The sequence below is a fragment of the Nicotiana tabacum genome, chromosome 7 (assembly GCF_000715075.1).
Source record: "Nicotiana tabacum cultivar K326 chromosome 7, ASM71507v2, whole genome shotgun sequence".
In the NCBI taxonomy this organism is placed as follows: Eukaryota; Viridiplantae; Streptophyta; class Magnoliopsida; order Solanales; family Solanaceae; genus Nicotiana; species Nicotiana tabacum.
Genome location: NC_134086.1, coordinates 5,251,949 through 5,262,893, shown reverse-complemented (window position 1 = coordinate 5,262,893; position 10,945 = coordinate 5,251,949). Strand labels below are relative to the sequence as shown.

Below are 10,945 nucleotides of genomic sequence, written 5' to 3'. Positions count from 1 at the left end.
TACAGACATCTCTGTACCGATCCGCGAGACTCTACTAAACCTGCTCATGACTCGTGAGACCTATATAACCTAGGCTCTAATACCAACTTGTCACGACCCTAACCCCGAACCTAGTCGTGATGGCTCTCGTGAAGACAAGGCCAACCAGACCAAAGCAAAACACCTCATTTAAATAGTTATTTACCATAAATAGTTCTAAAATATGATATAATAACCATAATTTGTGGAAGTAACTATAACAACAGTAGAAACCATCTCGACACAGCCCAAACCGGGGTGTCACAAGTCATGAGCAACTAATAAATTCGAATACCGGTCTACTAGATATGAAATCTGATACAGAAGTTCAAGGACATGAAAATAGTAAGATAAGGGAGGCACGGGGCTGTAGACGCCAACAACTACCTTGTAGTCTTCGAAAACACTGCCTGGAGTGGGAGGATCAGCAGTCAGGAACGGACTCTGCGATGCCTGAATCTGTACACACGGTGCAGGGAGTAATATGAGTACTCCGACTCAGTGAGTAATAATCATAAATAATGGCTGAAAGCAAAAAAACACATAAAGGCACAAAACAATTCTATATCAAGCAGTAAAAATCACTTAAAGCAGTAAATCAGTGAAGACGGCAAGTGAAATCTCTTTAAATCAGGTAAAACGATAATTTAGCAGGTAAATAACAAGCAGAAATCCACCCCTCGAGCATAGTGTCAATCACTCAGAATAGTATCAGCTCTTCGGGCTCACTCTCATCACTTGGTGCTCATTCTTAGCTCTCGACCTATATATTTCTCATAATAACAGAAATCAGAATAGTCGCTGCGGCGTGCAGACTGATCCGTACGTCGCTGTGGCGTGCAGCCCGATCCATATAGATAGTCGACTATGCTCACTGGAGGTGTGCAGACTCCGAAGGGGCTCCTACAGCCCAAGCGCTATATTGTTGCGGCGTGCAGCCCGATCCATAACATATATAATATCCTCACCATTGGGTTCTCAACCCCTTTCAGTCATTAACCTCACAGCCTCTCAGGCACAATAATAGAAGATAGGGATTTTAGCCCACAAATTCCTCTCATTTAGGAATAGTATGACAAAACCGGCTCGAATCATTTAAAACAGAGAGAAACATGACCGAGGATACAATTTTTAACAAGTATAGTGAGGAAAATCAGTCAAAATCCGCGAAGGGATCAAATAGTTGGCACGAAGCCCAAATATGGCAATTAGCCCCAAAACATGATGATAACAAATAGTTTCAGTCAAATACGCGGTAAAATCATCAATCGGGACGGACCAAGTCTCAATCCCCAGTAGTAAATGATCCCATGCTCATTATCGAGCACGTGTCTCACCTCAATATAGCACTACGATGTGCAATCCGGGGTTTCAAACCCTTAGAGCATTATTTACAATCATTACTCACCTCGAACCAGCTAAATCTCTCTCTTGCGACGCCTTTGCCTCCTGAATCGGCCTCCACGCGTGTCGAATCTATCCAAAATCAGAACGAATACATCACAATAAGCTAAGGAAACAAAGCACAAGTGAAAACAATCGAATTACCACAAAATTCTAGAATTTGGTCAAACCCGACCTCCGGGCCCACATCTCGAATTTGACAAAATTCACAAAACTCGAATCCTTATAATCTCACGAGTCTAACCATATTAAATTTATCCAATTCCGATACCATTTGGTCCTTCAAATCATCATTTTATATTTTTAAAAGATTTCACAATTTTCTTCCCAAATTCCATCCCAAATCACAAATTAAATGATGAATTCAATGATATATTCATGTACTCTAGCCAAATCTAGGTTAGAATCACTTACCCTGATGAATTTCTTGAAAAACCTTCGAAAAATCGCCAAAATCCGAGCTTTGTAGGTCAAAATATCAAATAAAACCCAAAACCTCATATTTATAGAGTACCCCACAAATCTCCACCTTCACGGGCTGCATAAGAATCGACCGTGGTCTGCACAAAACCAGTGTGGTCCGCACAAAAATGACCGCAACCGCACAGGCTTCCTTTGCAGTGACAAGCTTTAGTATTTTGGTCATAACTTTTGCTACAAATATCAAAATTGCAATATCCTTACTTTTCTGGAAACTAGACACGAAGGGATACAACTTTCATATTTGAATCATCTCAAAATTCCTTGTAGATCAAAAGATATGAGCTTCCGAAGTAGGACTAGCGGAATGTTCTTCACTGCGGCCGCACACCATTTTGTGCGGTCCGCACAACACCTACCGCGGCTGCACTTCATTTTGTGTGATCCGCACATAACATAACACAACCTCACTCCTTTTCGTGCTGACCGCACAGGTGATTTCCGAGGCCTGCAACCCTTCTGGACCTGCTACAACTATGATTTTCGGCCTAAAACATCCCAGAACCTACCTGGAACTCCCGGAACTTCAAACCAATTGTACCAACACATCCCATGATATCGTTCAAACTTGTTCAAAACTTCAGAATGCTCACAATAGTATCAATCACCAATTTAACATATGATTCAAGCCTAAGAACTCCAAGAACTCTTAAATTATGCTTTCGATCAAAAAGTCTATCAATTCTCGTCTGAATGACCTAAAATTTTGCACGCACATCCCAAATTACACAACGAAGCTACTATCACTCTCGGAATTCCATTCCGACCCCTATATCAAAATCTCGCCTATCAACCGGAACCGCCAAAATATCAACTTCGCCAATTTAAGCCTAAATCTTCTCTACAACTCCAAAACTCTCCGATCGTGCTCCTAAGTCAGAAATCACCTCCCGAAACTAACCGAACCATCGGAACTCATTTCTGAGCCTTCTAACACATAAGTCAACATCCAGTTAACTTTTTCAAATTAAGCCTTCTTAAAAGAGACTAAGTGTCTCATTTCATACCAAATCCTCTCCGAACTCGAACTAATCAACCCGATCACATAAAATACAAATAACGAAGCGTAAATAAACTGAAATAGGAAAAAATGGAGCGGTAACTCATGTGACGACTGGCCGGGTCGTCATATCCTGCCTCGAGCTTCTAGTTGAATGAATTCAATAGCGAGCCCAACATTACCGGAACCATTCTTAATGCCAGTGGTAAGCCAGGGCATATTCTTCAACCAGCACCAAACGGAATCAATTCAAAATCGTGCCCTCGCATATCCACATCCAAATTCCAAAACCTCTCAGGTTTAAATACTAAAGGATCCTCCCAAGAAGTAGAATCTAGACCAATCGCCCACGCGTTGACTAGTATCTGTGACCCCTTCGGGATGATATAGTCACACAGTTCAATATCCTGCTCCACTTTACGTGGGATTAAGAATGGAACGGGTGGGTGCATTCTTAAGGTTTCTTTGATAATGCATTTCAAGTAAGGAAGTTGGGAAACATCAGCTTCTTCTACTATTTTTCCTTTTCCAATGACTTCTGCAAGCTGAACTTGTGCTTTTTTGATTATCTCTTGTTGTTTAATTATTTCTGTCATTGCCTATTCTAATGTGCTTGTGGTTGTATCAGTCCCAGAACCAAATAGGTCCTGTAACATTTGTACCTCAATTTATATAACAAATTATAGTCTAATGATTACGTGGAGTCCTATCATCATTGTAAAAAAAATGAAGTGCCTTTTGATTGGTGAATACAGTATATCTATATTTTTCTTAAGATATTTGTTTAACATGCAAAAATCATTAATACAGGTAACTTAAAAATAATAGAATTTTAAATTCATAAATTTTAAATTCTGGCTCCGACATGGCAAAATAATGTCGAAAACCGTTAAACAAATCAAGATAATAGTCAATCCAACCATTCAAATATGTAATAATTAATACCAATTATTTTTTTAATTTCTAAATTAGAGGATATATAGGGTCGATTAAACATATTCTACTAGCCGAGAGTCAGATGAATTTGTGCGACCAGATGTCCATACAATATGCATGGGATTAGCCGCTTCAATGGGATCTTTTATCCTGGTCGGAGGAGAAATTACCAAACGTCTAGCATTCCCTCACGCTTGGCGCTTGTTATCCAGGAACTTGTTCAGAAATACCGTAATGAAAGGAGATAAAAAAGAATCAAATTTTCTGCTAGATCCCGTATTTCCCTGGGATTGTAGTTCAATTGGTCAGAGCACCGCCCTGTCAAGGCGGAAGCTGCGGGTTCGAGCCCCGTCAGTCCCGATGGATCCAATAAATATATCTACTAATTACTTTTGTAATGGCAATTGGAATGATATTAACTCCTATTTATTCATTATCTTTTTTTGTCTTGGTTCCAATTTAATACTAAACAAGTCCGAACTAATTGAATACTTGTGTCAGAAATTCCTCGAATCAGTTTGCCATTTCCATAAAGGATATAATTGACAATTCGAAGTTGCACATTATCCCTTTCCTGCAATGGATCCGGTGGAAAAAGGGTTGCTAAATTTATACCGTCCGTTATTTCATATGTGATGACAGGTCGAACTAAAACAAAAAACTTTTTCTTGCTAGGTGTAATCCGTGGATATTGGCAGGAATTGATTGAAACTTTAGCATGGTCTCATGAACGCACACCTTTGGCCAATTTGATTGCTGGAGAGATAGTAAAATAGATGTTATATATAATGCATGCTAGACTCATGGAATCATGTTCTAAACTTTTTGGAGTGACTTAAGGTCGTTGCACCTTCGATTAACATTATGGACAACATACCATCAATATAAGCTTCTATAGGATTCAAGGATCATACATACTTGCTTAAAATAACTTTATAAGGAAAGAACAACATGGGCAACCTTAGTTTCTAGGAGTAGATCCGTTATGAAATAGCTTATTCATTTCACTTTAGATCATGCCAAAAGAAATAAGGAAGTGCCTTAACATACTTTAACCATGGTGAGTCCTTAATACCTCCCAAGCTACTCTTAAAACAACTCAACTCAATCTACCTTTGCATAAGGTGATTCAAAATCAGTGTTGAATAAAGGCTAAATCTGCAACTTAAACTTGTAGCTCGTTTATATAAATCCGGGCATCATCTCCCCTATAGCAAGAGCCTCCTCCAACAATTACCAGAGAAATCCAGCAATATATAATTATCAATAACAAGACACCATAAAACAACAACAAGTCATAACTATTTTACGACGAGCGACAAGCTCCAATTAAAATTCGTATACCCCTTATCATCCCTTATAGACTTTTTACTTTAACTTAATAGTATCATTAACATGATAATGAAGTCATTCATCAATAATTCCATCCTTATACCATATATTCATAACAAAGAAAATGATCCACAACTCCAATTATTCTTAATTAGCAACTTTATTCAATAGTTCATGTCTAGTTCATCCATTTAACTTAACCAATGCCAAGATAACCGTAAGAACCTGTAGGAACACAATATAATTACCTCATACAGTAGATGCAAGTCGAAATCCATATTATATTTAGCTTACAACAGCTCAACACACCCCAATCAATTCATACCAAAAACGACAACTATAGTAGTGTCCAACACCCCGAAAATATTACAAAGAATGACTAATCCATAATTTTGCCATTACGTGGTGTTTCTCCACACCATTTATCATCCAAAAACTCCATTAAATAGAAGCAAAATATATAGACCAAAAGCTACACGAAACAGCCCACAAAACAGTCCATTACAAATCAAATAACTCGAACTCGCGGCTTCCGATCACCGTCCCGTGAGTTCTAACTATTATGAAATAAATTAGTCAATATTCCTTGATGTTTAAGAGCTTGAAACCAGAAATTAGGCATTTTTATTAACCTCAAAATACCTTCCAAAACTGAAACTACAAAGAAAATGAGAGGTTATATAGTGATACTTACGTCGTGGGAATCGTTCTAGTGTTATTGCTTCGTGATTTCTTGCCTCGGACGATAATCTTGTTGGATAACCTTGTGGAAAGATTAAGGGTGAGGTTAGGGGTATTATTTGGTCGAGCTCTCTGGAATTATGAAAAAAGAGATGACATAGGAAGATAAATATCCATTTTGGTTGAAAAGTCAAAAGGTGCTACTTGGCACCATCTCATTGGCCCTTTTTCAAATACTTATATATTTTTATCTGGATGTCGTATGAGCAAACGGTTAAGAGATTTGGAAAATACATTCCAGGACCTTCAATTTGGTATATAATATGTCCTAAAAATACCTCATATAGCACACGAAATTTATTACTCAATAAGCTTCATTACAAGGCAAATCCTTAGTCGGTTTTTCCGCAACTTAAATCCGAATTTTCTCAAACTTTATACTTTATGTACAAACATCATATATAGTCATATTATGTCTTTAAACTCATCTAAATCATGGTTAACAAGTCTTATATTCATCATAACTTACTTAACACTTCGGCAAACCTTTCTTATCCTTGTAGAAAGATTTCATCCTTTTTGAGTTTACATTAGATAATCCTATAATGATAGTAACGTCTGAAGTACGGGGTGTAACAACATGTACCCTTATAAATATTTATCCTTGAACATTAACTCTTAAAGGCTTGAAAAAAAATATGGGACGTAAAATCACTTTATATACTTTCTAAGAGGATCTCATTTCTAAGCTTACATCAACCGACTTACGATGTACTTTCACGTACAAAAACATGGGTTGTAACAAATGGGGTCGATTTTGCTACTTTTTGCTAGTTTGGATCCGCCAAGATTTGGTGGAGGGATTTCTGTTTGGCTAGACCAGCCAGATCGCCAGCTTTAACTTGGGAGCAGTTTACACAGCTATTTCTGGAGAAGTTTCTCCCATCACTCAGAGAGAGGCCTATCAGAGGCAGTTTGAGAATCTCCAGCAGGGGTCTATGACTGTTACCTAGTATGAGATCAGATTCATCGACTTAGCTCGTCATGCTCTTGTCATATTTCCTACTGAGAGAAAGGGTGAGGAGGTTTATTGACGGTTTTATTCAGCCGATTCGTCTTCAAATGGCTAGGGAGACTGGGAGTGAGATTACTTTCGAGGAGGAGGCCAATGTGTCCAAGAGACTAGAGATGGTTCTATCGTAGGGAGGTGGTCATGTGTCGGATAAGAGACCCCGTCATTCAAGCATATTCAGTGATGCCTCATCTAGAGGCAGGGATTCGTATGGTAGAGGCCATCCTCCTAGGCCCTTTCAGTCAGCACTTCAGGTTTCTCACGGTGCTTCATGTGGCCATGGTTCTCACATGCAGTATTCTGATCAGCAGTCCTAAAGTGCACCACTAGCTCCTATCAGTGCACTGCCGCTCCAGAGTTTTCGGGGTGGTCATTCAGGTCGCCAGGTTTAGTCTTAGTTTTCTCAGCCGCAACACTCAGGTAGATGCTATGAGTATGGTGAGTATGGTCATATCCGAAGGGCTTTTCTGAGGTTGGTGTGTACTTAGCCGCAGCAGTAGGGTTCTCGTGCTATGGTTCAGGCACCATGTGTTCCACAGACCGCCCAACCAGCTAGAGATGGGGGTAAAGGGGCTAGAGGTGGAGGTAGAGGTGTTAGAGGTGGAGCTCCGACCGCTAGAGGTGGAGGCCATACCTGAGAGGTAGTCCAGGGTGGTGGGGCCCAGCCCCCATGTTATGCTCTCCCAGCCAGGCCTGAGGCTGAGGCTTCCAATGCAGTTATCACAGGTACTATTTTGGTTTGTGATAGAGATGTTTCAGTGTTATTTGATCCAGGGTCTACGTACTCGTATGTGTCATCCTATTTTGCATAGTATCTAGTTATGCCTAGTGATTCTTTGAGTGATCATGTTTATGTGTCTACACCGATAGGTGATTCTATTTTTGTAGATCGAGTCAAGCGCTCTTGTATAGTCATAATTAGGGTTCTTGAGACTCGTGTAGATTTGCTTCTTCTGGACATGGTGGATTTCGATGTCATATTGGGGATGGACTGGTTATAACCTTACCACGCTCTCTTGGACTATTATACCAAGACTGTGAACTTAGACTTACCCAGTTTACCTCATTTAGAGTGGAGAAGGACTCTTGATCATTTTACCCGCAGTGTTATCTCGTATGTGAAGGCTCGGTGTATGGTTGAGAAGGGGTGTTTGGCCTATCTGGCATATGTACACGATTCTAGTGCTGAGGTTCCTTCTACTGATTCTGTGCCCGTTGTTCGTGAGTCTCTTGAGGTTTTCCCTTCAGACCTGCTGGGTTTGCCACCCGATAGGGATATTAACTTTTACATTGATTTGGCTCCGGGCACTCAGCCCATTTCTATCTCGTTGTATCATATGACCCTACTTGAGTTGAAAGAGTTGAAGGAATAGTTGCAAGACTTGCTCGAGAAGGGTTTCATTAGACCCAGTGTTTCGCCTTGGGGTGCGCCGGTGTTGTTTGTTGAGAAGAAGGATGGGTCGATAAGAATGTGGATTGATTACCGGTAGTTGAACAAGGTTACAATCAAGAATAAGTATCCATTTCTGAGGATTGATGATTTGTTTGATCAACTTCAGTATGCCAAGGTATTTTCGAAGATTGACTTGAGATCTGGCTACCATCAGTTGAGGATTAGGGCATCTGATGTCCCTAAGACAGCTTTTTACACTTAGTATGGGCATTATGAGTTCTTGGTAATGTCATTCGGGTTGAGAAATGCACCAGCAGCTTTTATGGATTTGATGAACCGATTGTTCAGGCCTTATTTGGACTCGTTCGTGATAGTCTTCATTGATGATATTTTGATGTATTCCCTCAGCCGGGAGGAGCACGAGCAGCATCTCAGAGCGGTTCTTCAGACTTTGAGGGATAGTCAGTTATATGTTAAGTTCTCGAAGTGTGAGTTCTGGTTGAGTTCAGTTGCATTCCTGGGTCATGTTGTGTCGGCAGAGAGTATTCAGGTTGATCCGAAAAAGATTGAGGTAGTCAAGAACTGGGCTAGACCAGCATCAGCTACAGAGATTCGGAGTTTCTTGGGATTGGCAGGCTACTATCGTCGATTCGTGGAGGGGTTCTCATCTATCGCAGCCCCTATGACCAGGTTGACCCAGAAGGGTGCCTAATTAAGATGATCAGATGAGTGTGAGGTGAGCTTTCAGAAGCTCAAGACAGCTCTGACTACGGCACCGGTGTTGGTTTTGCCCATAGATTTGGGGCCTTATATAGTATATTGTGATGCATCTCGTATTGGACTTGGTGCAGTGTTGATCTAGGATGGCAAGGTCATTGCCTATGTTTCGCGGCAGTTGAAGATTCGTGAGAAGAACTATCTGGCTCATGATTTAGAGTTGGCAACAATTGTTCACGCGTTGAAGATTTGGAGGCATTATCTGTATGGCGTGGCATGTGAGGTGTTCACAGATCACAAGAGACTTCAGTATTTGTTCAAGCAAAAGGAGTTGAATTTAAGGCATAGGAGGTGGTTGGAGTTGTTGAAAGACTATGATATCACCATCTTATATCATCCAGGGAAGGCCAACGTGGTGGCTGATACTTTGAGTAGGAAGTCAGCCAGTATGGGCAGTCTTGCTTATATACCGGTCGGTGAGAGACCGTTTGCATTGGATGTTCAGGCTTTGGCCAATCAATTCATGAGGTTGGATATTTCTGAGCCCAACTGTGTGTTAGCTTGCATAGTCGCTCGTTTTTCGTTATTGGAGCGTATTCATGAGCAGCAGTATGATGATCCCCATTTGTGTGTCCTTAGAGACACGGTGCAGCACGGAGGTGCCAAGCAGGTCACCTTAGGTGATGATGGAGTTTTGAGATTGTAGGGTCGAGTTTGTGTGCCTAATGTGGATGGTCTTCGAGAGTTGATTTTAGAGGAGGTCCATAGCTACCGGTAATCTATTCATTCGGACGCCGCAAAGATGTATCAAGATTTGCGGCAACATTATTGGTGGCGGAGAATGAAGAAGGATATCGTTGTATATGTGGCTCGGTGTTTGAATTGTTAGCAGGTTATGTACGAGCATCAGAGACCCGGTGGTTCATTTCAGAAGATTGAGATTCCTGAGTGGAAGTGGAAGTGTATCACTATAGACTTTGTTGTTGGTCTCCCACGGACTCAGAGGAAGTTCAATGCAGTGTGGGTTATTGTTGATAGGTTGATCAAGTCAGTGCATTTCATTCCGGTGGCAGTCTCTTATTCTTCCGAGAGGTTAGCTGAGATCTATATCCGGGAGATTGTTCGCCTTCATGGTATGCCCGAGTCTATCATTTCGGATCGAGGTACGCAGTTTACCTCACATTTTTGGTTGAGCACACAGGTTGAGTTGGGCACATCATTTCATCCTCAGACGGACGGGCAGTCCGAGCAGACTATTCAGATTTTGGAGGATATGCTCTGAGCTTGTGTCATTGACTTTGGAGGCTCGTGGGATCAGTTTTTGCCTTTAGTAGAGTTTGCCTACAACAATAGCTACCAGTTGAGTATCCAGATGGCTCCTTATGAGGCTTTGTGTAGTAGGCGGTATCGGTCTCCGGTTGGATGGTTTGAGTCGGGAGAGGATCGGTTATTAGGTACGGATCTGGTTCAGGATGCCTTGGACAAGGTCAGGATCATTCAAGATAGGCTTCGTACAGCTCAGTCCAGAAAAAAGAGTAATGCCGACCGCAAGGTTCGTGATTTAGCATTCATGGTCAGTGAGCGAGTTTTTCTTTGAGTGTTGCCTATGAAGGGCGTGATGAGATTTGGGAAGAAGGGCAAGCTTAGCCCTAGGTTCATTGGCCCATTTGAGATCCTTGATTGAGTGGGGGAGATGGCTTATAGACTTGAATTGCCACTGAGCTTATCAGCCGTGTATCTAGTGTTTCATGTGTCCATGCATCGGAAGTATCACGGCGATCCATCCCACGTGTTAGATTTCAGCACTGTCCAGTTGGACAAGGACTTGTCTTATGAGGAGGAGCCGGTAGCTATCCTAGACCCGCAGGTTCGTCAGTTGAGATAGAAGAGTTTTCCTTTTGTTCGTGTTCAG

The 10,945-nt window shown here is 41.2% G+C and overlaps 1 protein-coding gene and 1 non-coding gene across 2 annotated transcripts; one reads left to right on the top strand and one right to left on the bottom strand.

Moving 5' to 3' along the window:
- Positions 1–3,126: 3,126 nt before the first annotated feature.
- LOC142161961 (geraniol 8-hydroxylase-like) lies at positions 3,127–3,498 on the bottom strand. Its single transcript, XM_075218253.1, has one exon. It carries the CDS (start codon positions 3,496–3,498, stop codon positions 3,127–3,129), a length of 372 nt encoding a protein of 123 aa, XP_075074354.1.
- Positions 3,499–4,124: 626 nt separating this feature from the next.
- On the top strand, positions 4,125–4,198 carry TRNAD-GUC (transfer RNA aspartic acid (anticodon GUC)). Its single transcript has one exon. It is a non-coding gene; the product is annotated as a tRNA-Asp (tRNA).
- Positions 4,199–10,945: the final 6,747 nt, after the last annotated feature.